This window comes from Pelobates fuscus, chromosome 7 (genome assembly GCF_036172605.1).
Source record: "Pelobates fuscus isolate aPelFus1 chromosome 7, aPelFus1.pri, whole genome shotgun sequence".
Lineage (NCBI taxonomy): Eukaryota > Metazoa > Chordata > Amphibia > Anura > Pelobatidae > Pelobates > Pelobates fuscus.
The window spans coordinates 79,496,254-79,523,926 of NC_086323.1; the positions used below are offsets into that span (position 1 = coordinate 79,496,254).

The window sequence follows — 27,673 nt, forward strand, 5'->3', positions numbered from 1 at the left end:
GTAGTCCACGTTCTAAGGGTGTAAACAAACATGTCAAACTCAAAGGCTAGCACGGGCCACATAAACCAGGTTTAAGTTTGTGTCCGCAAAAAATCCAAAACCTTAAATTTTCATAGAAACGTAGGTTTGTTTTGAAAAGTACAGTATAAAAAAAAAAGCATCCTAAAGCATCCTCCCTATACTAAATCCCAGTCCCCCTCTCCCCCCCTGTACTAAATCCCAGTCCTTCCCTCTATACTAAATCACAGTCCCCTTCTCTATACTAAATCCCAGCACCCCCTCTACTAAACCCCAGTACCCCCCTCTATAGTAAATACCAGCATCCCCCTCTAACAAAAACAAAATCAATATTAGCCAACAAGTAGACTCCACTAACTTTTTTTTTTTTTTTTTTTTTTTTTTAAATTCTTTATTTTATTTGTGCAAGTGAAGAACAATCAAGTTTGCACTGCCACGACAGCTGGTGCAAGCACTTAGGTACATATAGCATTACTACATTTACATGGCATTGAAAAATAAACAGTGCACTTTTTAGTTTTTTTGGGTAGACAGGATAAGTATCAAGATGGGTGCAAAATATTGAAAAAGCTTAATTCAGGCTAGCCTGGTGTGTGTCTGCTTTGGTTGACAATTACTGCGGTGTATTTAGTACGTGGGTGAGACATGTTAGTGCTGCTGTATATTACCGCTGTGTAATAAAAGCTTGGGCATACAGGTGAGAGACAAGACTGGTGGGAGAGTCGTAGGGTATAGCAGGCGTGTGAAGTGTTAATTAAGTAAATTAGGCTGACAGGTGGACAGTCAGCAAGACTTATAAGGCAGTATATTGGGCCCCCTAGGCTTTGCTCTCTCCATCAAAGCTACATTGTGTAAGGTATTTCAGAATTCCTAGCTACAGCATCATTGGGATTGAAAGGCAATATGAAGGGTCTTAGAAAAAGGAAACTATAACATCCAGAAGGAAACAGTCAATACTTGCGCCTTATAAAAGGCGGGAGCCCCTATGTCGGGTATGAACTTAGTTTGCGTCCCCTATACATATAGTTAAACCTAAAAATATACACATGTAATACAAGTAAGTAAAATAAGAGTCCACATAGAGCGGCGAAGAGGCCAAGGTGTGATTAGCCGGTAGGGTTTAGTCGTCCCCTACGGAAGCATTCAGGTGGTGGTTACAGTCAGTGCAGCGTGGCTGGGTCCACCTGGGACAAAGGTCTTGGAGGTAGCTGGATTCCACTTGTGTGGCTTGAAAGTTGTGCGGTGCTGCTTCATTGAGTCCGCCGGAAGGCCCAGGGCGGGTAGATGGGCTTCTGCCTCTTTCAAATCAGCTATTAGGTGTGTGGTATCTCCCTGGAGCACTTGAAGTTTCTGGGGTGAGCGCCACCGGTATTTGATGTCACGTTCCCGGAGTAGGGCGGTGAAAGGCCTAAGGGTGGATCTCCAGGCCATAGTCCCTCTAGATAAGTCAGTGTAAAAAGAGAGGGTCATGTCCTCGAAGACGAGCGGTGTGGTGTTTCTAATGGCGGCCATTACCGCTTCTTTGTCCTGTCGCTTTTGGAATTTAACAATTAAGTCCCTGGTTGCTGCTGATGGTGCTGTTAGTGGTTTAGGGATTCTAAATGCGCCGTCAAGGCCTACACCCTTGGCCTGCTTCGGGGGGAGTATTTTACTCACCAGGCGCCTTATGAGGTGGGGAAGTTCAGAGTCTGGGATTGATTCAGCGACCCCTCTGACCTTGATGTTCTGGGCGCGTCGCAAATCCTCCATTGTTGCCATGGCCTGTGCCATCTTCATGTGCTGCTGTTGCAGTGATTTCATCTCCAGCTGGAGTGAGGACAGTTGTCTTGTGTGCGCATGGGAGTCTTGCTCCACGGTGGCCACGCGGTCTGTAAGACCCTTAATGTCTCTTCGCATGCCTGCCACATCTTCCTGGATGTTCCGGCGAAGCTCCGCCAGCAGCTCCTTCATTTCAGCTTTTGTGACCGGGGCTGTGTCTGGCTGTGCGTGAGGCTTAGTATTAGGCTTCTCCGGTGCCACTGCGGGTGGGCAGAGCTCCTCTGGCTCGGAGAGCAGTTCGTCCGAGTCCCCAAAGCCGTCCATATAGGCGGCCATGTCAGGCTCTGGTGCGCCATGCGCTCGCCGCCAAAGGTCTCCGATACTGGTGCCCGGCCGGGGTAAGTCTTGCTTGGGTTTTTTATTCTTCCTGCCCATTGCTGCATCGTGTATGGGCAACTTGCCTGCTTTGGGGGGTGATATATTCAAAATTATAGTTGTTTTAGGCCGGTTTCGCCGGGACGGGTAACTTCCTTTTTAAAAGATTATTTGCTTGAATGATGGATGGTGTCACAATTCCTGGTAATGATGTTGTAGTATTTAGCAATAACTCTCTGGTAGTCCAGACAAGCTCTCCTGGAAAGTCCCTCACCACTCCAGGCACAGGATCTTGATATGCTGCTTCTAACACTGCTCAGGGCAGCTCCGCACAGCTCACTCTGCACTGTGACTCTTTTTTTTTTTTTTTTTTTTTTAACTTTTATTGTTTAATTTTGCACTTTACAACGTGTGAACAGAATGAGTCAAAACATCTCATATCAGGTTGAGCGTTACAATATGCTGGAGTGTAACAACATATTCATACAGCTGAGTGGTTATAGAATGACCAACTTCTAAAATACAACATTGACAGCATTGATAACAATAAGCATGAATTCAGTGAGGTGTAAATAGCGTTGCAAAAGGGGTTGGCTTCTGCCAGGGAGGTTAATCATCGAACTATCACAATGAAACCAATGTGGGCTATGCATCGTGGAGTGGAGATAGTGCAGAATCTTTGATGTATTTGTCCCAAGGCGCCCAGGTGTAAGTAAACACATCTTACGTGCCCGCTAGGGAGTGTGAGAGTTCGACCATCTGCCTGATGGAGTCTACCTTGGTAATCCATTCCCTAATGGATGGGGGTTTGGTTTGCTTCCATTTGAGAGGAATTAGACCATTCGCTGCTGTGAGCAGGTGATTGAGCAGATGGCGTGTTGATTTTGGTAGAGGGTTGGGATATAACATGAATAGGAGGACCTCGGGAGATTGTGGAACTGCATAACTTGTTATAAGTGTTATTATGGTGTTTATTTTGCTCCAGTATGTTTGAATTATGGTGCAAAACCACCAGATATGGCCCGGAGTCCCTATGTCAGTTTTGCATCTCCAACAGAGGTTGGATGAATTCGGAAAGAAATTGCGTATTCTGGTTGGGGTAAAATGCCACCTAGAAATGCGCTTATAGTTACTCTCTTGGGCGATAGTATTACTAGAGGACTTAAAGGTGTTTCTAAATATTGTTTCCCATTCGTCCGATGTTAATGTGATCTTTAAGTCTTTTTCCCAGGACTTTGTGAATTCTGGGAGGTGGGCATGGAGGTCCATCTGTAGGATTTTATAGAACACGGTGATGTGTTTCTTTTTCATTGTCCTCAAGAGGGATCTGTGTTCAAATGTAGACAATGGTCTATTACCTTGTGAGAGGGTTGGGTGCACTTGTATGAAATGCGAGAGTTGTGCGTAATTGTAGCATTGCATTGGTGTGTGCGTGGGTGTGTGGATTAAATTCGAGATTGGGACTATTCCCTGTCTATTGATTACCTCTTTCAGGCGTAGTTGCTCTTGTTGGTTCCCAAAGTCTCGGTAAGCATTTTGTGAAAGGCCCGGTCTGAAGTATGGGTTTCTTGTTATTGGGTATAATGGGGATGGGTGGGGGGCAATATGTTCGAGTTTCTTGATAGTGTTCCAGTATCTTATTGTAGGGATTACTGTCGGATGGTCGGTATGGTTCTGTCGGATCAATTCCAGGCCTGATTCATGCCAAGGTATTGTGCTGATGTGAACTTGTAGGCTTGTCGCTTCTATTTGTACCCACTGTTTCTGGTTATATGCATTAGTCCAATCATAAATTCTGGATAGGACTACTGCCCTGTGGTATGTCTCTATGTCTGGTGCCCCCAGGCCGCCATGTGATTTGTGTCTCGTCAATTGTGCGTATTGGGTTCTCGGATGTTTTCCAGCCCATAAGAAATTGGAGAGGTTGTGCTTTACCATCTTAAAGAAAGAGGATGGTATTTTTATGGGCAGTGTTTGCAGTACGTAAAGGAATTTCGGCAGGATGGCCATTTTTAGTATGTGTACTCTGCAGAGCCAGCCGAAATGGGGTTTGTTCCAATTTTTTAAGTCCCTGTCTATGTTGGCCATTAGTGGGGGGAAGTTGAGTTCATATGTTTTGTTCAGCGAGTTCGTTAGTTGTATTCCCAGGTACCTTACTGAGGTCTGCGGCCAGTGGAAGGGGTATGTCTGTTTAAGTCTGGACCCTAGCTCTTCTGGAATGTTTAAGGGAAGGATCTCACTTTTGCTACTATTCATTTTGTAGTTGGACAGAGACAGAGGACACCCTTGCCTCGTACCATTAGAGATGAGAACCGTGTCCGTGAATTGGCCATTAACCCTTATTTTTGCCCCAGGCTTGGAATAAATGGCGGAGAGCCACGCTAGCCAATTGGGACCGAAGCCCATGGCCTGCATTGTAGCTTTTAACAGGGACCAGTCCACCCTCTCAAACGCCTTTTCGGCGTCGATCGTGAGGATAAGGCTCGGGTCATCTTTCATCTTTGCATGGTATATGAGATTCAATACTTTGGTGGTATTATTTTTGGCTTCTCGCCCTGGCACGAACCCGGCCTGGTCAGGGTGGACTAGTCCCTGCAAGTAGGGTTTAAGACGGACCGCCAGTATCTTTGTGAAAATTTTTAGGTCAATATTTATTAATGAGATGGGCCTGTAGCTGCCACATTCCGTGAGATCCTTGCCTGGTTTGGCAATAAGTGTAATGTGCGCTTCTAGTGTTTCTCGCGGTAGGGTGTATCCTTGGTTTAAGGAGTTGAAAGCCTTTAGGAATGGTTTGTTCAGGGTAGCAGAGAATGTTTTGAAATATTTGGCCGTAAAGCCATCTGGCCCGGGGCTTTTTCCCAGCGGTAACTGTCGTGTAATTAGGGAGAATTCCTCGGGTGTGAGTGGAGAATCTAGTATTTGTCTGGCATTGGGTGGCATTGTCTGGGCTAGTCTCTTAGTGAGAAAGTTTCGGATGTCTTCTGGGTCTGGCGGTTGAGGCCTTAGATTATATAAGTTTGTATAGTAGGAGTGGAATTCTTGCATTATGTCTGGCAATAAATGAGTTACTGTCAGATTTTTTAATGTGGGTTATGTACGTTTGTTGCCTTTCTTTTTGTATCGCCCTGGCTAGCATGCGGCCGCATTTTCCGCTCTGAGTGTAATATTTATGTTTAGAGTAAAAGAGCGACCTTTGAATTTTCGCGTTCAGTAGCGTTTGGAGGGAAGAGCGCTTGTCTATAAGTTCTTTGTAGGTATCTAGGTGCATGTGGTGTTTGTGAGCGTTTTCCAGGCGTCTAATGTCTGCCGTGAGAGATGTAATTTGAGCCTCCCTCGCTTTCTTGTGCCTGGAAGCTAGAGCAATTATATGTCCTCTTATTACAGCTTTGTGGGCCTCCCATATAACTGTGGGCGATACTGTGGGTGTACAGTTTTCCTCAAAATAATTAGTAAGTGTCTCTCGTAATAGGGCTACATGTGCCGGGTCGTTGAGTAGCGTGTCATTAAGTTTCCACTGTGATCTTGATGGGATCAGGTTAGGTATCTGAATTGTCATGGAGAGGGGGCCATGATCGGACCAAGTAATGGGGCCATACTCGCAGGATTGTTTGAGGTGTAGGTGTCTATGTTGTAGAAAGAGCATGTCCAGTCTTGAGTATGTGTGTTTAACCACTGAGAAAAAGGAGTAGTCCCGGGAGGTGGGGTGTGTTACACGCCAGCAGTCAAAAAGGTGATGCTCGTCCAGGAGCTTAACAATTCTGGACCTAGAGGTCGCATTGTACTTGGTGTATTTGGAGGTCGTGTCTATGTCAGAGTCTATTGAGATGTTAAAATCCCCCCTTAATAAAAGAATCCCTTCCGTAACTTTGTCCACTGCAGTAAGATATTTGCGGGTGTATTTGCATTGTTTGCTGTTGGGGAGGTATAGGTTGGCGAGGGTCACTACGGAGTTCCCTATCTTCCCTTTGACTATCAAGAGCCTACCATCTGAGACTGATTGGTGTGATAGGTATGTGAAAGGTATATGTGCACCTATTAGAATGGCCACCCCTTTTGATTTGGAACATTCATAGTTGCTAAAGTATCCTATTGGGTAATGTTTATTGCGTAGGGTTGGGGCCGAGTCGGCTTTGAAATGCGTTTCTTGTAGAAACGCTATATCCGTTCTTAGAGTGTGAAGTTCCCGGAGAGCTAGGGATCTTTTGAATGGGGAGTTAAGCCCTCTCGTATTTAGGGTCGTTATGCGAATAGTTGCCATGATGGGTTATCGAGAAAAAAGAAAATCTCACTGCTTCAAAGAGTGTGGAGTAATGGGATTGTGGTAGTAGTGGATGCCCTGAAAACAGTATGTGAGAAAAATTTACTCTAAGAAAAATAGTGTTAAGTGCAATTACCAACGTAACAATGAAAAACCGGATTAAATCCAACTATATACAAAGACTTTGGATAGACTCTGGAGCTAGCGATTGAGAGTGCGTTAGTCTTATGGGTGGATAAGCCCTTTTAGCCGGTGGCTTTCCCCGGGTGTGTTGGGTGATCACGGGGATACAAATAAGGCACCGCTTGGGCTTGTATTGCAGCTACAGAGTATCTCGCAGTCTGTCTGTGGTGGGGGGGGTAAGTCTAAGTTGTTGCATGTGGTTTAGGGGTGATGGCGGGTAATCCACCTGTCAAATTATGAATAGAGATGTGTTTCGGGTGATAAGTTTCTGTAATGAATTGGGACCGTTTTACTTGCTGTGATCGGGTCTCGGGGCCCGGAGGGTAATTTAGAGTATCATTTGTATGTAAGGTTGTGTGTGGTTTCACTTTAAATTAGCACTCTCTCACGCTTTCTCTTGGTCGTAGTTTCCCATGACCCCCACCCCCGCCCCCCCCCACAACCCCCAAATGCAAGTTATAATACAGTGATAGAAAGGTGGGGATGATAAAAGAGCATGCGAGAGAGGAGAGGACCTGGGGTCGCCCCCGGAGGTCCCTCCGGCACCCCGCCGCCCTTGGGAAACAATGCAGGTGGGGGAAGCGATACAGAGGGGGGAGCGGCAGGCAGGCCAGGGGGGGGGGGACAGGAGAAGGAGCACAGGGGCACATCGGGTCGACAACGTGTTAAATATATAAACACAACCAAAAACCTCTTGGTAAATTGTCAGCATATGCTCCCCGCTCAGGTAGGTGCAAGGGTGAAAGTCGTCCCACATACATGTTGTGTGTTACCAACCACAGCCTGGTGGTGAAAGTCTCTGGGTTGGTTTCGTTAGGCTACTTTGACGTTTCCCAGTCTCGGTACTTGGCGTTGTGGGTGAGCTACCCCGTCTTAGTCCCCGGCTTCCCCTGTGGCAGAGGGAGACGGATCTCCCTAGTGGTTGGGTCTTCTTGTGAGTCTCTGGAGAAACTTTTGCACGGGAGTCATGTTTTTCGAAGGAGAGGCTTAAGAGGCCTTGTATAATGTGAAACCAATGTCTAAGTCCCTTTGCGTATTGTCCTGAACGGGCACAAACAGTATGTTAATCTGTAAATAAAGAGGAGGTTTCGCAGTATTGGCAATTTATGTGGTTTTCATATCTTCTCTGTTGTATTCCTGTCTCGGGTGTCAGATTCGGTGCGGTTCTGCCTGTTGCCTCTGTGAGTTTCGGAGGTGAGGTTGGTTGTCATTGCGACGCCTCTTTGGCGGTGTTTGCCATCTTGATCTCTGAGGACGGGGGAAGTTATGAGGCGCTTGGATCGGACCGTACCAGTCAGGAATCTGTACGTCTGGTATGTTTAAAGTAGATGTAAATATGGCGATATCCTCTGCTGTGGTTACAGTAGCGGTGGTCCCGTTGTGTGTGGCTGTTAATGAAAGGGGGAATCCCCATCTATACTTGATGTTTCTAGCACGCAATAAATCCGTCAGGGGTCTAAGAATCCGTCTTGCTTGTAGCGTCATCCATGAGAGGTCCGGGTATATTAGTATTTGGGCCCCTAGAAATAGTAGTGGTTGGGACGTTTTTCTTAGTTCCCGGAGTATTTCTTCTTTCACCCCATAATAATGTAAACGGCAAATTATGTCTCTTGGGGCATCTGAGGCTGGGCCCCTTGGTCTTAGTGCTCTATGAGCTCTGTCAAACAGAATATGCTCCGCTGGATCCTTGTGGAGTAAGTAATTGAATAGCTCTTGGAGTATTTTAGTGAGGTTTTCCCCTTCTACTTCTGGCATGCCTTTTAGCCTCAGGTTGTTACGTCGTCCCCTATTGTCAATATCGTCAATGGCTCATTGACATCATAGCCATCTGTGTATTTTGTGCTTCTAGGGCCTGTTGAACCTGTTTAACTTGTGTGAGTGTGTGATCTTGATTATCTTCTAGCGATTCAATCCGTTCCTCTACCCCTTTAACATCTGCCGCCATATTGTCTATTTTATTTTGCAATGAGGATTCCATTTTCTGGATTAAAGCATTTATATCTTGTTTCGTTGGCAAATTGCTTAGTATAGCTCTCAGATCTGTATCTATGTTGGTGGAAGCGCTGTCTGAGATGGCTGGGCTTGGTGGGGGTGAGGTTGGAGGGTGCTCGCATAAAACTTCCGCCGCCATTTTGGGGCCTACCTCATCGGCGTTTTTCGCCGGATTATCTTTGAAAAATTTGGTAAGAGCGCCCGTTTTTGCAGCGGACTGCTTGTGGGAGGCTTGAGCTGGGGTAGTACCTTTTTTGGGGTGTCCCATTTTGCTTTGTGCGCCCGATGTTTGTGGATTACCCGCGATCCCTTACGGAGCTCAGCTAATGCACGTCCAGCTCGGCTCGCGGTCGGCTCCGCCCCCCCAGACTCCACTAACTTTGCTGCTGCCAGTATGCGACTCAGGAGTCCAGCCTCTGGTAAACCCCCAATGGCACCGTCCGCATCCTGTGCCCGCTACTCCTTGAAAACCTGTGACGGTGGAGCATGTTGACTTCACGTTGGAATGTGACATGGCGTTGCGTGCTTCCATGCACCTCCAGGTCATCCACTGTCCAGCCACGGCCATCGCAACACTGACCAGCACACACTGAGACACACACTCACTGACAGACACACACACACTCACTCACTCTCTGACACACACACTTTCTGACAGACACACACACTGACAGACATACACTCACTGACACACGCACACTTACTCACTGACAGACAGACACACACTGACAAACATACACTTACTGACAGACACTTACTGACAGACACGCACGCACACTCATTTACACATTCTTGCACACACTCACATCATTTTATTTATTGCTCCCTACCTTTGTGAGCTGGTAGGGTACACGCGCACAGTGTAGTGATGCCGGGTGCCGGAATGATGTCATATTCCGGCACCCAGCATCACGACAGAGGGCGCGCGCGAGGGAGCAGTGAGGAGCAGGAAGACTGAGCTTCCTCGCTGCCACCAAATTCATCTCCTCCCGGCCGGGTAATTTTAGCAGAGTAGGCACCTGCAATGTGGGAAGAGCAGGTGCCTACTCTGCTTTAGTAAGCATGGCAAACTCTTGGCTCGCTGGGCCGCAAAAATATTAATTGCGGACCGCGCAAATTTGACATGCTTGGTTTAAAAAGCTTGCTGGATATGAAAGTCACGTTGTTGTGGAACAAGGACTACGACTTGCAATAAACTATTGTGGTGTGCTTACACAAGAGCGCTTTTACAAAAAAAGTTCTACATTTGCAGGGTAGGAGGGAGAAGTGAGATTTGTCGTGGCGTATGGTTAGAAAAAAGATGAAAATTCTTAAAACATTATTGCATTAGTAATGTCTTCCGCTATCTGTCCTCATGTGATCCATGTTTGTTAGCGGCTGTGGCGGACACCCCGATGGGAAGAGGGGTTTCGCCACCAGAGATGTTCTTTTCCCCCAATCTGAGTAGAGCTGCAATGATCCTAAAAGCGATGATCCTAAAACGTAGTGAAATAGCTGTTATCGCTGTTCCCTACAAACACAAGACGAGGCAATGTGTGAGGGTAAAACTGGAACTGGTTTAATGGGAGCCACAGCTGGCCTTTTATGCAAGTCCCAATGCAATGGGTTTCTGGTGACACATTCCAGGGGCATTCCTCACTGGACCTAAGAGGGGACAGCAACATAAGCACACACATAATTACATTACCTCTCAGGTCCAGGACAAGCATAATAGTAAAACCTCAAAATATAGTTTTAACAATAAGATATCCCTACAAGTATTTTATCCCCGGATAGCCTGGGTCTGAGCGCCCAACATATGTCGAAATCACCCAGATCCCACGAATATAGCCGAAATGCCACCGGGGTATAGTTTAGATCGACTGCACACGAGGCGCCTGCCCAAAATAGTTCCACAAAATCGGGTTGTGCGGTCGGTCTATTTCGCTAATACCAAACTCACAGTTTTATATACAAATCAGAGTTCGTGAATACATTTCCAGAGTATCTGTAGTTCGAATAATGTTTTTAATGAATGCCGCTTCGTTCGTATAAATAGTGCCGAACAAATTTGCGTATGGAAGTCTTAGCGGTGTTCGCACCATCGGGTGTCCAGTTTAAGTTCCATACACTCGATGACCAAACACTGCTGTCTGTGTTCGTGTTCCAAGATGGCCGCCACCACGTGTTCACACATACGAACGCCGACCACCCAGCCGACCGTTTAGAATGTTGAGGTGCTTGTGGTTACAGAGGTGTTAGCAAGGTTAATGGGGTCAACAAGTGCCACACTCTGCACATGGGTGGTTGTTCGTTCGGTGGATTAGTCGGTATTTAACGGGGCAAAGTTGAAATATGTAGGGGATGTATTTCACCGGACAAACAGGCGAAGGGAACAAAGAGCTGTAAAATCCAGGGACAGGGAGGTCTGTTACAGTAGCATTAGTGAGAAGGTTGGGTCAAGAAATCCTCCATTCGACCCACATTGGTTGAACACGGAATTACAGAAACATTGTACCAGAGGGGGAAAAAAAAAAAGTTACACCAATCACGGCCTGCCATATTGGTACTTGCAAGGGTGCATGCAATCACATCTGCGCCCCTTCTGCCTTCTTGCCTTACCTGCTGAAGTTCTGAATATCTGGTTTACCTTGGCAGGATATTATGTGATGGCCATATTACACCCTCCACAGTCATTTTGAAAGTCCCAGACCAATGATATAATGTAGGCAAAGATCAGAATGTAAACAATAAATAGGGACTTTTATACATAATTGCACATATTAAATACATACAATACACTCAATACATAATAAAAACAATGGAAAAAAAGAGATTTCTTCAAATATAATTATAAACTTCTGAATTTATACTTAACACATCTGGAGACAGAGTTCCATTTCAAAGAAACATTAATTTCTGTTTTTTTTATTGCGGTATATTTCAAATGGTCACCCCCTCCCTCCCCTCCCTCCTCCTAAAAACACGGCTTATCCATCACTAAAATTAAGTGATCTAAAATTCCCAATGTAGACTTGGGTAAAATGGGCAGAAACAGAATGCTTTAAAACCTTATTTTTAATATTTCTAATGTGCTAATTCTCGTTTTAAGTGGTCGTGTGGTTTTCCTTATTTATAGCAAACCACACCACATAAAAATCTCTTAATTCTGTTCCAAAAAAAGTATTTTTCTTGCACTTTTTCTTTCAAAATACAGCTCCTAGTACAAAATTGTTGAAGATTACTTGCTCCTCTGTATACCACTTTAAGTTTTTCACCTATAAACTTCCTTAGATCCTCATTTTGTTTAAAAATATGCCAATATATATTAAAAATTTTTTTCGAAATATGACTTTGAGAATTCAAATCACACACAAAAGTAACTTGTTCACATTACGATTTTTGAGCTTTTTCTTTATACATAATTCCTCTCGTTTTTTTTTTACATACTTCCCTAATTTGTTTCTCTACCTATTCTTTTTTTTTATTTATTTTTTTTCATAAAAGTTTTTTTAAAAGAAGGGACTGTTCTACAAACGTATCTTCATCCTTACAATTTAACCTAACAAATTTCTCAGGCAGTCTGAGGTAAAGATCAATGATGGCGCTGAGAGAGACTCAAGTGAGAAAAATCGGTATGTGGTTCAGTACTATGTACCCAGAGCAAAGATCAGTGAAGTTGTGGTGCGTTAGAGAAGTCACTATGTTGTGCCAGAGCTATGTGCAGACAGAACATCATGTTACATAATTTATTCGTGGTTGCCACATTTCTTTAAATTTAGGATATTTATTCAGAGAATAGGTGGTTAGTTCCTGTCTTTTTGATATCCTCAACCTTATGTTTTCATTCCATAATGGAGGGTACTCGAGGGTATCTTCAATGTAAAGGCTGCTAATAGTAGTATTGGGAGGCAGGATTTTCGTACCCTGGCCAGGGGAATGTCTCTGTGTAGGAAAAGTATTTCTGCTGGGTCATTTGAGTTATGGTATCCACTAAGTGCGTATAATGGGGATAATATTTCCCCCAAAACTTTTGATCAGATATGAATAATTTTGCTGCTATCTGCCCCACATCTCCAAAAGATACCTGGGACGAAGAGTTCTAGCCGTGTAATTTGTCTGGAGAGTGGTACCATCTTTAAACCTACCTCTAAGTGTCTGGAACTTGTAGCAAGCTACTATGTAACTTGAATAATTTTTTTTTGCCATTGGTGTATGGAAAGGGTTAAGTTGAGATCCTGTTGCCACAATCTAATGTACGAGGGAAGTGATTGTACCAAGAGTGTGTAAAATAATGTGTAAGCTTTAGAGAGCATCCATTTAGGACATATCTGAGATACATAGAGTTGTTCTGAACCCCCCTCCCCCCTCCTGGGTCTGTAAATAATGCACAAGTTAATAATGTGTGAATCTGTCCGCAATTATATGAGCCCAACTCTGCATGTACATATCTAGTGTGAGGTGAGCATCTGTGGTAAGTATGTCAAGCAACTGAACATTTTGTTTGTCAGGCTAACCAGCAGGTAAGGTCTGTTACGGTAGTATAGCAGGGTTGTGAGTCACTAAGAGTAATGGGGAACAGAGGGGGGATAATTCTGCTCTAGTTCTATGTTTGTACCAGAGAATCATTGGATGAGTGTATGGTTGGGTGGTGGGAAGGGTAAAGTAGTTGTCTGGATGCCAAGGTAGCGTCTCGATTGGCATAGGAAGCTCGTTTCAAGCTTTTTCCATGGTTTATTCACATGTCTTTGAGAATCTTTGATTCTCATTAAACATAGAAACATAGAATGTGACGGCAGATAAGAACCATTCGGCATATCTAGTCTGCCCAGTTTTCTAAATACTTTCATTAGTCCCTGGCCTTATCTTATAGTTAGGATAGCCTTATGCCTATCCCACGCATGCTTAAACTCCTTTACTGTGTTAACCTCTACCACTTCAGCTGGAAGGCTATTCCATGCATCCACTACCCTCTCAGTAAAGTAATGCTTCCTGATATTATTTTTAAACCTTTTTCCCTCTAATTTAAGACTATGTCCTCTTGTAAATGCATTGGCTATATAGTAATTTTTAGCATTCGGGAACCCCAATCCATCTCTGTTTCGTGCCCTTGCCATGTCTGCCTGGTTGAGATGTGGTTTCCAACCTATCCAGACAAAGCTCACACAGGCAGCGTTGAGATTGCGGAAGAAGGAATCTGGTATGTGGATTGGTAATGCTTTCAGCAAATAAAGAACTCTGGGTAAAATATTTATTTTTAGGACGTTGAGTCATCCTGTCCATGAAATGGTTGGTTTATTTCATTTCAACAAATCAGTTTTTATATCTTGTAATGAGGGAGGGAAATTAGCAGTCAACAGGTCAGACGTGGAGGGAGTCAATTTAATCTCTAAAGGAAAATTCATGCTTAATCACAGTGCTCTTGGGGTCAGTGAGCCCGATTGCAAGGTATTCTGATTTGTCATAGTTGATGGAGAAGAGAGAAAAAGTGCTGTAAAGCTTTTTTTTCTTTTTTGACAAGTTCAGTGGATGTGTGAGGGAGAAGGATAAATAATCAGCAAAGGCTGTAACTATATAATCGTCCATCCCTACATTGAATCCGGTAATTACAGTGTTAGATCAGAGTTAAGGTTAAACATTGTTTTAGAAGGGCTCTAATGTAATGGCAAATAGTGATGTACCGAACTGTCCGCTGGCGAACAGTTCCCGGTGAACTTAGCGTGTTCACGTTCGCCGCGGCGGGCGGACACATGCGCAGTTCGATCCGCCCCCTATTCGTCACCATTGGGCAAACTTTGACCCTGTGCCTCTCGGTCAGCAGACACATTCCAGCCAATCAGCAGCACTCCCTCCCTTCCACACCCTCCAACCTCCCTCCCAGCATCCATTTTCGATTCTTTCTGAAGCTGCATGCTTAGTGAGAGGAGGGAAAGTTTAGCTGCTGCTGATTAGATAGGGAAATTGATAGCTAGGCTAGGGTATTCAGTGTCCACTACAATCCTAATGGACTCATCTGATCTCTGCTGTAAGGACAGCACCCCAAAAAGCCCTTTTTAGGGCTATAACATCAGGCTGCTTTTTTTTTTCCTGTGTAATGTAATTGCAGGTGCCTGCCTGCCAGCTTCTGTGTGAGGTTCACATTGGATACTGTGCCTACTTGCCCAGTGCCACCACTCATATCTGTTTTTACAATAGGTTAAGCTTTACATTTAAAAGAAATAATTTTTTTTCACTGTAATAGAAGAGCAGTTGCCTGCCTGCCTGCCAGCTTCTGTGTCAGGTTGGATGCCTTGCCCATTTGCACAGTCAGTGCCACCACTCATATCTGTTTTTACAATAGGTTAAGCTTTAGATTTAAAAGAAATATTTTTTTTTCACTGTAATAGAAGAGCAGTTAGTTGTCTGCAAGCGTCTGGGTGTCAGGCCTACTTCAGCGTGTGCTCTGCAGACCTGTGCCAGCGTGCTTTGACAGTTGCCAATCATATCTGGTGTCTCTTTAGCGTGCTTTTACAAAGAAAAAAGGTTTCCAGTGTAAGCTAATAGCAGCCAGTCAGTGTCCTTCAAGCGGCTCTGTCAGGCCTTCCTTCAGCGTGTGCCCTGCACAACCCTGCCAGCGTACTTTGACAGTTGCCACTCATATCTGGTATCTCTATAGCGTGCTTTTACAAAGAAAAAAAGTTTCCAGTGTAAGCTAATAGCAGCCAGTCAGTGTCCTTCACGCGGCTCTGTCAGGCCTTCCTTCAGCGTGTGCTCTGCAGACCTGTGCCAGCGTGCTTTGACAGTTGCCAATCATATCTGGTGTCTCTATAGCGTGCTTTTACAAAGAAAAAAGGTTTCTAGTGTAAGCTAATAGCAGCCAGTCAGTGTCCTTCAAGCGGCTCTGTCAGTCCTTCCTTCAGCGTGTGCTCTCCAGAACTGTTCCAGTGCACATTGCCAATCATATCTGGTGTCTCTATAGCGTGCTTTTAAAACCAAAATTTTTTTTTCACTGTTATAGATTGAATAGCAGTTACTTGTCTTCAAGCGGGTGTGTCAGGCCTACAGTGTGTGCTCTGCAGAACTGTTCAAGTGCACATTGCCAATCATATCTGGTGTCTCTATAGCGTGCTTTTACAAAGAAAAAAGGTTTCTAGTGTAAGCTAATAGCAGCCAGTCAGTGTCCTTCAAGCGGCTCTGTCAGTCCTTCCTTCAGCGTGTGCTCTCCAGAACTGTTCCAGTGCACATTGCCAATCATATCTGGTGTCTCTATAGCGTGCTTTTAAAACCAAAAATTTTTTTTCACTGTTATAGATTGAATAGCAGTTACTTGTCTTCAAGCGGGTGTGTCAGGCCTACAGTGTGTGCTCTGCAGAACTGTTCAAGTGCACATTGCCAATCATATCTGGTGTCTCTATAGCGTGCTTTTACAAAGAAAATTTGTTTTTCACTGTTATAGATTGAATAGCAGTTACTTGTCTTCAAGCGGGTGTGTCAGGCCTACAGTGTGTGCTCTGCAGAACTGTTACAGTTCACATTGCCAATCATATCTGGTCTCACAGTAGCTTGCACGCATAGTACCACTAATCCAAAAAAAAATGACAGGCAGAGGCAGGCCACCCCGCAGGGGCCCTAGAATAATGCCCAGTTTTCAGAAGCCACGTACCCTGAACTTGAAAAGTTCTGAGGACATAGTTGACTGGCTAACACAGGACACCCAATCTTGTACAGCCTCCGCTCGGAACCTTGACGCACCATCCTCCTCCAGCTTAGCTTCAGGCACCTCTCAAGATACCACTCACCCGCCTGCCGCCACCACCAAAACTAGCACCACAGCCGCTTTACTTAGTATGTCAGAGGAGTTATTCACACACCCGTTTGAAGAAATGAGTGATGCTCAACCATTATTGCTAGAGGATGTAGATAACAGGGATATGTCTCAGGCAGGCAGCATTAAACACATGGAGGTACGGTGTGATGCTGATGATGTTGTACCCGCTGCTGCTTCCTTTTCTGAGTTGTCAGATACAAGCGAAGCGGTTGATGATGACGATGCGTCCATGGATGTCACGTGGGTGCCCGCTCAGCAAGAAGAAGAACAGGGCGAAAGTTCAGATGGGGAGACAGAGAGGAGGAGGAGACGAGTTGGAGGCAGGGGGGGGTCGTCGCAAGGAGCTAGTGGCACAGTCAGACAGCATGCATTGGCACCCGGGGTCAGCCCGACAGCACGCCAATCAACGCATGCTGTGTCCTCCACCAGAATGCCGTCATTGCAGAGCTCAGCAGTGTGGCATTTTTTTTGTGTGTCTGCCTCGGACAACAGCGATGCCATTTGCAACCTGTGCCAAAGGAAACTGAGTCGTGGGAGGTCCAACACCCACCTAGGTACAACTGCTTTGCGTAGGCACATGATCTCACATCACAAACGCCTATGGGATCAACACATGAGTACAAGCAGCACGCCTACTCTAAGTCGCCATCCTCCTCCTGGTCTAGCATCTTCAGCCACGTCAACCACTGCTGTCCTCCTTGCCCCCTCTCAACCATCCGCCACTCCGTCTCCCGCCTTGAGCAGTTCCCGCTCATCTGCCCACAGTCATGTGTCTGTCAAGGACATGTTTGAGCGTAAGAAGCCAATGTCACCAAGTCACCCCCTTGCCCAGCGTCTGACAGCTGGCTTGTCCGAACTATTAGCCCGCCAGCTTTTACCATACAATCTGGTTGAGTCTGAGGCGTTCAAAAAATTTGTAGCTATTGGGACACCGCAGTGGAAGGTACCCGGCCGGAATTTCTTTTCACAAAAGGCAATCCCCAACTTGTACTCGATTGTGCAAAAGGAAGTCATGGCATATCTGGCACACAGTGTTGGGGCAAGGGTCCATCTGACCACTGATACCTGGTCTGCAAAGCATGGTCAGGGCAGGTATATCACCTACACTGCGCATTGGGTAAACCTGCTGACGGCTGACAAGCAAGGAATGCGTGGCATTGCAGAGGAGTTGGTGACACCGCCACGAATTGCAGGCAGTCCTGCTGCCACCTCCTCTACTCCTCCTACTCCATCCTCTTCCATAACCTCCTCGGCTGAGTCCTCTTGTGCTGCTGCGTCTTGCTCCACATCAACGGCACCCCCCCAGCTCCCCAGGTACTATTCCACATCCCGGATACGGCAGTGTCACGCCGTCTTGGGTTTGACTTGCTTGAAAGCAGAGAGTCACACCGGACAAGCACTCCTGTCCGCCCTGAACGCACAGGTGGAAAAGTGGCTGACTCCGCAGCAACTGGATATCGGCAAAGTGGTGTGTGACAACGGAAAAAATTTGATAGCGGCATTGAAGTTGGGCAAGTTGACACATGTGCCGTGCATGGCACATGTGTGTAATCTGATCGTACAACGCTTTGTGCATAAGTACACAGGCTTACAGGACGTCCTGAAGCAGGCCAGGAAGGTGTGGCCATTTCAGGCGTTCCTACACGGCCATGGCTCACTTTGCCGATATCCAGCGGCGAAACAACATGCCAGTGAGGCGCTTGATTTGCGACAGCCCTACACGTTGGAATTCAACACTCCTAATGTTCGACCGCCTGCTCCAACAAGAAAAAGCTGTTAATGAATATTTGTATGACCGGGGTGCTAGGACAGCCTCTGGGGAGCTGGGAATTTTTTTGCCACGTAACTGGACGCTCATGCGCTATTCCTGTAGGCTCATGCGTCCTTTTGAGGAGGTGACAAACCTAGTCAGTCGCAACGAAGGCACCATCAGCGACATCATACCATTTGTTTTCTTCCTGGAGCGTGCCCTGCGAAGAGTGCTGGATCAGGCTGTAGATGAGCGTGAAGAGGAAGAGGAAGAGTTGTGGTCACCATCACCACCAGAAACAGCCTTATCAGCATCGCTTGCTGGACCTGCGGCAACGCTGGAAGAGGATTGTGAGGAAGAGGAGTCAGAGGAGGATTGTAGCTTTGAGGAGGAGGAGGAGGAGCAAGACCAAACACAACAGGCATCCCAGGGTGCTCGTTGTCACCTATCTGGTACCCGTGGTGTTGTACGTGGCTGGGGGGAAGAACATACCTTCAATGACATCAGTGAGGAGGAGGAACGGGAAATGAGTAGCTCGGCATCCAACCTTGTGCAAATGGGGTCTTTCATGCTGTCCTGCCTGTTGAGGGACCCTCGTATAAAAAGGCTGAAGGAGAACGACCTGTACTGGGTGTCCACGCTACTAGACCCCCGGTATAAGCAGAAAGTGGCGGAAATGTTACCGAATTACAAGTCGGAAAGGATGCAGCATTTGCTAAATAAATTAAAAAGTATGCTTTACACAGCGTATAAGGGTGATGTCACAGCACAACGGGAATCTAACAGGGGGAGAGGTGGAAGTCATCCTCCTCCTCCTCCTCCCACGACCACGCCGGCAAGGACAGGACGCTTTAAAGACGTGTTGTTGATGGAGGACATGCGGACCTTTTTAAGTCCTATGCATCGCCACAGCCCTTCGGGATCCACCCTCAGAGAGCGACTCGACCGACAGGTAGCAGACTACCTCGCCTTAACTGCAGATATCGACACTCTGACTACTGGGTGTGCAGGCTTGACCTGTGGCCTGAGCTATCCCAATTTGCGATAGAACTTCTGGCCTGCCCCGCTTCAAGTGTCCTGTCAGGTATTGTCACTGAGAAGAGAAGTCGCCTAGGTCAAAAAAGTCTAGATTACCTCACCTTTATTAAGATGAATGAGGGATGGATCCCGAAGGGACTGACACTGGGCGATACATTCGATTAAAAAAGGCCTGATGAGATGAGCTGCCTTGGGCTAAAAATGGTCCACACGCTGCTGTATTTTAGCTCTGAATGACGTTTGACTTGCGTGACTTATCCGCCACCAACTAGGGTTCAAGCCGCCATGTTTTAGGGCACTTTCTGCCTGTGAAACAAACATCAATTTTTCTGGCCGCTGCTACAGCAGCGGCTGCAACAATACCAAATTTTTCAGGCATGTGTACATGCCTAATTTTTAGGCCCACTGGTGCAGCACTGTGGCTTCAAAAACCAAACCAAAAAAAAATCCTCCAAGATGGCACCAATATACCAGTGGTCTAAGCATCTTCCCACCTTGGCCTAAAAAGGGGAGGTGATTCAACAATTAAAAATCTTTGCCATTTACACGTCCACTGATAGGAGACGCGGAAGGTATTAAACTGATATGAACAATACTAAACTCACCACTCCTATCTGGTGGCACATTAGCTTGCCCGCGCAGTGCCCCAAATTTCAAGTAAGAGGACCGACCAAGCATCTTCTTCCATCTCCCTGTTACATAAATCAATGCCATATCCATAGAAATTGTAGAGAATATCCAGGATAGTTTTACAGGGCCAAATCATGTCGCCTGTTGAAAGAGGTGACCTTGCTCGGGTACCAGGTGTGCGGTTCCTAAAATGGCTGCCATATACATGTCCTCTGATAGGAGACGCGGAAGGTATTAAACTGATATGAACATTTACTAAACTCACCACTCCTATCTGGTGGCACATTAGCTTGCCCGCGCAGTGCCCCAAATTTCAAGTAAGAGGACCGACCAAGCATCTTCTTCCATCTCCCTGTTACATAAATCAATGCCATATCCATAGAAATTGTAGAGAATATCCAGGATAGTTTTACAGGGCCAAATCATGTCACCTGTTGAAAGAGGTGACCTTGCTCGGGTCCCAGGTGTGCGGTTCCTAAAATGGCTGCCATATACACGTCCACTGATAGGAGACGCGGAAGGTATTAAACTGATATGAACATTTACTAAACTCACCACTCCGAGTGCTGTTATTTATTTAATTTTTTTGTGGTGAGGCTTTACAGGATAGAGTGCTTCTCCACGAGACATGTTAACTCACGGGCAGCTGGCTCATCAAGGAACCAGAGCAGCTTGAACGAGGTGACCTTGCTCGGGTCCCAGGTGCGCGGTTCCTAAAATGGCTGCCATATACACGTCCACTGATAGGAGACGCGGAAGGTATTAAACTGATATGAACAATACTCCACTCCTATCAGTAGGTCCGTCCCATTGTGATTTATGCCCCCCACCCACCGCGCAGGGATGGGGGCCGGGGGGGAGGAAAGTAGGCCCCCCCATTGTGATTTATGGCCCCCACCCACCGCGCAGGGGTGGGGGCCGAGGGGGGGAGGACAGTAGGTCCCCCCATTGTTATTTATGGCCCCCACCCACCGCGCAGGGGTTGGGGAGGACAGTAGCTCCCCCCAGTGTGTATCATGGGCTTTGAGGACAGGTGTCAATCCATACCTGCCAAGTGACCCTATGTAGGGGTAACAGTCCCTATTCTGCTCTGTGTCAGTGTGTATCATGGTCTCTGTGGATGGGGAACAGTCTCTATTCTGCTCTGTGTCAGTGTGTATCATGGTCTCTGTGGACGGGGAACAGTCTCTATTCTGCTCTGTGTCAGTGTGCATCATGGTCTGTGTGGACGGGGAACAGTCTCTATTCTGCTCTGTGTTAGTGTGTATCATGGACTCTGTGGACGGGGAACAGTCTCTATTCTGCTCTGTGTCAGTGTGTATCATGGACTCTGTGGACAGGGAACAGTCTCTATTCTGCTCTGTGTCAGTGTGTATCATGGTCTCTGTGGACGGGGAACAGTCTCTATTCTGCTCTGTGTCAGTGTTTATCATGGACTCTGTGGACAGGGAACAGTCTCTATTCTGCTCTGTGTCAGTGTGTATCAGGGGCTTTGAGGACAGGTGTCAATCCATACCTGCCAAGTGACCCTATGTAGGGGGAACAGTCCCTATTCTGCTCTGTGTCAGTGTGTATCATGGTCTCTGTGGACGGGGAACAGTCTCTATTCTGCTCTGTGTCAGTGTGTATCATGGTCTCTGTGGACGGGGAACAGTCTCTATTCTGCTCTGTGTCAGTGTGTATCATGGACTCTGTGGACAGGGAACAGTCTCTATTCTGCTCTGTGTCAGTGTGTATCAGGGGCTTTGAGGACAGGTGTCAATCCATACCTGCCAAGTGACCCTATGTAGGGGGAACAGTCCCTATTCTGCTCTGTGTCAGTGTGTATCATGGTCTCTGTGGACGGGGAACAGTCTCTATTCTGCTCTGTCAGTGTGTATCATGATCTCTGTGGACGGTGAACAGTCTCTATTCTGCTCTGTGTCAGTGTGTATCATGGTCTCTGTGGACAGGGAACAGTCTCTATTCTGCTCTGTGTCAGTGTGTATGAGGGGCTTTGAGGACAGGTGTCAATCCATACCTGCCAAGTGACCCTATGTAGGGGGGACAGTCTCTATTCTGCTCTGTGTCAGTGTGTATCATGGTCTCTGTGGACGGTGAACAGTCTCTATTCTGCTCTGTGTCAGTGTGTATCATGGTCTCTGTGGACAGGGAACAGTCTCTATTCTGCTCTGTGTCAGTGTGTATCAGGGGCTTTGAGGACAGGTGTCAATCCATACCTGCCAAGTGACCCTATGTAGGGGGGACAGTCTCTATTCTGCTCTGTGTCAGTGTGTATCATGGTCTCTGTGGACAGGGAACAGTCTCTATTCTGCTCTGTGTCAGTGTGTATCAGGGGTTTTGAGGACAGGTGTCAATCCATATCTGCCAAGTGACCCTATGTAGGGGGAACAGTCCCTATTCTGCTATGTGTCAGTGTGTATCAGGGGTTTTGAGGACAGGTGTCAATCCATATCTGCCAAGTGACCCTATGTAGGAGGAACAGTCCCTATTCTGCTCTGTGTCAGTGTGTATCAGGGGTTTTGAGGACAGGTGTCAATCCATATCTGCCAAGTGACCCTATGTAGGGGGAACAGTCTCTATTCTGCTCTGTGTCAGTGTGTATCAGGGATCATTAGGATAGGTGTCAATCCATATCTGCCAAGTGACCCTATGTAGGGGGAACGGTCCCTATTCTGCTCTGTGTCAGTGTGTATCAGGGATTTGACTATCTTTATTCAGATTAAAAAATTACAATTCCAGGAAAAATTTAACAAACATTTACAAGAACATGTTATGCACATCATAGAAACAACGTAAACCTCTTTAAAGCCACAAACTTAAGACAAAAAATACGTACACACAATGTGTAAGGGTTTGAAAGAATATTCTGAATCCTTACATGTTTACTTTATCGTTTGTTTGATTTTTGTGAACCATATATAAACTACAAGCAGCGTGAAAACTATAAAAACTCAAGTGGCCATGCTGATCAAATTAAATAGTATGCTTTACACGGCGTATAAGGGTGATGTCACAGCACAACGGGAATGTAACAGGGGAAGAGGTGAAAGTCATCCTCCCCCTCCCACGACCCCGCCATATCTGCCAAGTGACCCTATGTAGGGGTAACAGTCTCTATTCTGCTCTGTGTCAGTGTGTATCATGGTCTCTGAGGACGGGGAACAGTCTCTATTCTGCTCTGTGTCAGTGTGTATCAGGGGCTTTGAGGACAGGTGTCAATGTTAGGTGATTTCTGTGTCAGTGTGTATCATGATTTCTGTGTCAGTGTGTATCATGGTCTCTGAGGACGGGGAACAGTCTCTATTCTGCTCTGTGTCAGTGTGTATCAGGGGCTTTGAGGACAGGTGTCAATGTTAGGTGATTTCTGCCCTTTATGGATTAAAAGCAGACTCTGCATCAACTGTGTAATTTTCCATGGGAGTTTTGCCATGGATCCCCCTCCGGCATGCCACAGTCCAGGTGTTAGTCCCCTTGAAACAACTTTTCCATCACTTTTGTGGCCAGAAAGAGTCCCTGTTGGTTTTAAAATTCGCCTGCCCATTGAAGTCAATGGCGGTTTGCGCGGTTCGCCGGTTCGCGAACATTTGCGGAAGTTCGCGTTCGCCGTTCGCGAACCGAAAATTTCGGGTTCGCGACAACACTAATGGCAAATTACAAGGGTGAAAGCAGGCAGCCTTGACACATCCCACACTTAAATATAGTGGCTCCAAGAGTAGGTCATTTATGTGAATTCGAGTGATGGGACAGGAGTACAGTACTCCAATCCATCTCCTCCAGATTGGACTAAAGCCAAACCATTGCAGAGCTCTCTCCAGGAAGGGCCAGTCCACCCGACCAAATGTAATTTCGGCGTCAGTTGATAAAATCAATGCTGGGGATCTTGAGTGATTTGCCTTAAATAAGAAGTTGACCTCTCTGGTGGTGTTTTCCTTGTTTCTCTGCTGGAAATAAAGCCCACTTGATCGGAATGGACCAGTCCCCCCCAGGAGAGGTCCCCAATCTCTGTGCCAGTACCAAAGTGAAGATTTTTAAATCACTGTTTAGCAAGGTACACAGATGATAATTCTCGCATGATTCTGGATGCTTGCCAGGTTTAGCTATTAAAGTTATGTAATCTTCCAATGTTTTTGAGGTGGCTGAGCCACTACCAATAAGATAAATTAAAAAAATAAAAAAGAATGACAATAGAAAGTGAAATGTAATAATGAGCTCTGAACCAGTCAGGACCAAGGTTTTTGTTCAGTGGTGATTGTTTAATAGCTAGCAGAAGTTTGTGCAGTTCTTTAGGTCTGTCTAAGGTGACTGTCGGGTGACCAGTCAGGGTCACTGTTTGAGGGTATGTTATGCAGACGAGAATATCATTTTTGAAATTCTTTGGCAAGGTTGGTAGAGTTGTGTACTAGTTGTCCAGTATCAGAACAAATTTTAGAGATAAATGTTTGCTGTTAATGTTGCTTAAGTCCTTTGGTAAGAGATATGTCGCATTTGTTACTGTGTTGATAATATTTGTTTGGTAAGAAGATGATTTTGTGATTAAACATTGATTTTTAATTCAGTCAGGGTGTTGGTGGAGAGAACATTTTTATCTTGTTCTAAGGTTGGTAACTTAGTGATAAGTATATGTATTTCCTTAGTCTTTTGTTTCTTGACTGCAGAGCCTATGTTGATGAGTTCCCTGCGAACCACGCACTTGTGTGCGTTCCACAGGGTCATCGGGGGCATGGTATCATTAACTTCAAAATACATGGCAATAGTGTCCCTAAGTTTTGTCTGTGACTCCGGGGATACAAGCAGCGATTCGTTCAGTTTCCAGAACCGGTTAAATGGTTGAGGTCATTTGGTAACAGTGGGAGCGTGATCATTGCATGGTCAGACAAGGTAATAGGGAAGATGGATGTCTCCTTCAATACGTGTAAGTGTCAGTGGCAAAGTAAAAGAAGGTCTATGCTGGAATACAATATTACTTTTTTTTTTGTGTATTTTGAAATTTATATCTCAAAATACACTCAGAATTACATTTTATATATAATAAGTGTGGGTGCACTTAATATGAAAGAGGTAAATTATTATTATTTTTTTTTACATTCTTTATTTTTGAAGTGCATTGACGGTAATACAAGTGAACAATGCCAGTTTACAATCTTTTACAGTAGAAGGAGATAGAAACTTAGCAGGGTAATCTGTTGTTGTACCCGGTCGAACTAGATTTCTTCAGGGCACTCCCGGCCCAAGATCTGCTGGAAGAGGATCCTGAGTGTCACTGTCAGGGGGGCTGTGTCGGGTTCTGGCAGGCCCCGGATCCATACATTTTGGCGGCGACTTTGGTTCTCCAAAACCTCAACCTGTCGCCGGAGGAAGAGAAGTTCCCCTGTCGGGTAGTTGCAAGTTCCGCTGCCTGGTGCTGCGAGCGGCTTGCCTGAGCCTCCGCTTCAAGCGCCTCCACTCTCACCTCACCTCACAACTCTCACCTCCACGGCCGTCAGGTCAGCATGCAGGGCTGAGATCTCCTCCCTGACGGCCGCCCAAAACTCCTGCAGGAGGCCTCCTGTGTCGGCTTTGGTAAGCATGTGCTCGGAGATCATGGCCAGTTCCTGTCTGATTTGTGCCAGGGTGTCATCCTGAGCGATATCCAGAAGTGAGCCTCCTGCGCTTTCCTGGCTCAGGGACTCGGGTGCAATTTTGTCAGGCGGCGGGGAGCTGCCGTGTGTGCCCAGGGTGGACACAAAATCATACAACGTGCCAGTTTGGCGACGTGGGGAGCCACCCTGGGCATGGGGCTTCTTGTTTCTGACCATTTTGAGTGATAAAGTCACTCAATTATGGCTATTAATGGCCAGGTGGTGAGGAGCTCAGTCTCTACACGTCCTGTTGCATGCTCAGTCCGGCCACCCCCCCCCCCGAAAAAAGGTAAATTATGATTGAACGGAAAGATAACTCAAATTCTAGGTTTCGTTTTGGACAGAACTTGTACAATTGCCTCCGTCTAGACTTGTATAGACAAGATTTAAAAAAAAAAATCATAGTTATGTAAAGGACCTTTATAAACAAACTGGACATTTTAAAAACTTAATATTACAAACTTGGAATGGATGTTTTTTTTTTCTTTTTTCTAACCATATTCCTGAACATTTGTTAATTTTGCTGATGTTTGAAATCACTGCAGATTGGATAAAGTCCTCCATCACCTTTAAAAATGATCCTTGTGAAGAATACTACAAAACTCTTTTGATGGACCCAACAACTAAAGTAAGTTTTGCGATTACCAGGTAATGGAGGGTGAAGAATCTGCTAAACAATTAAACTTTAATATGCATTCGGTTTACTCAACCCACAAAAATAGTGTTTTAAATGAACACTCATTTTGACCAGACATACTGGTCGCACCCTGCCCCCCATAGATGAGGGAAAAAAATATAAAATAAATAATATATCTAAAACTGTATCTATATCTTCTGTTCCAGTTCCAAGGCCTAGTTCTCCCTGCAGCCCAATCCTCCTCTGCTGGTGTCAGTCCTCGCAAGGGGGATAGATGTCAGGGAAGGCTAACTGAGAGGAGGACATGTGCGGCAAAGAGGGCTTCTGCCATTGGCTCTCTGGCGCCAGCATGCTACGTGTGTGAACAGAGAGTGAAATATATATACACACTACTTGGAAAAAGAATAGTACCTACTAATTAACAATTAAGTGGTACAAAAAAGGACTAGGTGTAACCCAGGTGTCCCTCACAAACACCCAATATACATATAGTAACACAAAAAAAGTAGGAAAACACCCAAAAAATACAATAAAAATTGAATACAACCTGGGAGGACGAAGCAGGGTAATATTAAGTGTTAATATAAATCTGTAATGATAATAAACACTACATAGCGTAATACAGTAAAAGTTAAACAAGTGGTGTGCTCTATAAGAATTGCACTCACAAACACAGGTGTAAAAAGGCTTCTCACCCCACCACGGGTTCAAACGATAGGAAAGGCCGGTCAAATTCAACCCTCTTTAATTCCTTGATATAAAAAGGAGAAATGTACTGTATTTTATCCCAAAAGAACCAAAGAGCAATGCTAAACACCCAAAAGTGTACCTCACATACACCCAAATAATAGTAACAAAGGGGAAAATCTGTACTGCACCAACAAGTGACCGTACAGATTAAAGGGGTAGCAGAGCAAATATCATAAAAATACGACCTGTGTATAAAATGACACAACAATTTCCAGGTTATCTAGAATGTATAAAAAAATCACACAATGGTGAAGTATGTACAATAATGAGTGGTTCAGACCCGAAGGTAGAGAACTTACAAGATTATACTGGAGATCAGCGCCTGTCTCCCTTCCAAAGGGTATGTATACAAAATGGCGTTTCCTTCAGGATGGGTATACGATGTGGTATAGCAGCATATGCAGAGACCTCCAATCCTCAAAGGCAAAAAGATATATAGAGCAGTATTGTAGTAAAAAAGAGAATTTATTAGTACAAAATGCACTTACATCAATAAAAGGTAAAAGCAGCTTGTCTCCACTAAACAAGTGGTACCCAGGAGAAAACGAAATCCCTCTGTGGTAAAATGAACAATAAAAAGCAAAGCCAAAAACATATAAAAAGTCTCTAGCTGGTATCCAACGCGTTTCGTCTTCTAGACTTCTTCAGGGATATGCAGTAGCGTTCCTATAGTCCTTTCTTTATATAGGGCTTCAAGGTCTTTCGTTTTGCCGCGAACCGGAGAACATACTTCCGGGTTTCGTGTTTGCCGGTTGTTGATTGGCCGGACGTGATGACGTGTTCCGGCCGTCTGTGTAAGGAAGAGCTATTTCCGCGTTCCACTGTGGAACGCTTGCCGTCCTATCATTTAGGACTGAAAACGCTTCCGCGTTCCACC

At 45.6% G+C, this 27,673-nt stretch overlaps 1 protein-coding gene across 1 annotated transcript in view; it reads left to right on the forward strand.

Annotated features, from left to right (window-relative positions):
* CLCC1 (chloride channel CLIC like 1) overlaps positions 1-27,673 on the forward strand; it is a 153,999-nt gene that overhangs the window by 92,675 nt on the left and 33,651 nt on the right. The window contains exon 7 of the mRNA XM_063428068.1: positions 25,955-26,037. Coding sequence (XP_063284138.1) covers positions 25,955-26,037 — 83 coding nt within the window. The remainder of the gene's footprint in view (positions 1-25,954; positions 26,038-27,673) is intronic.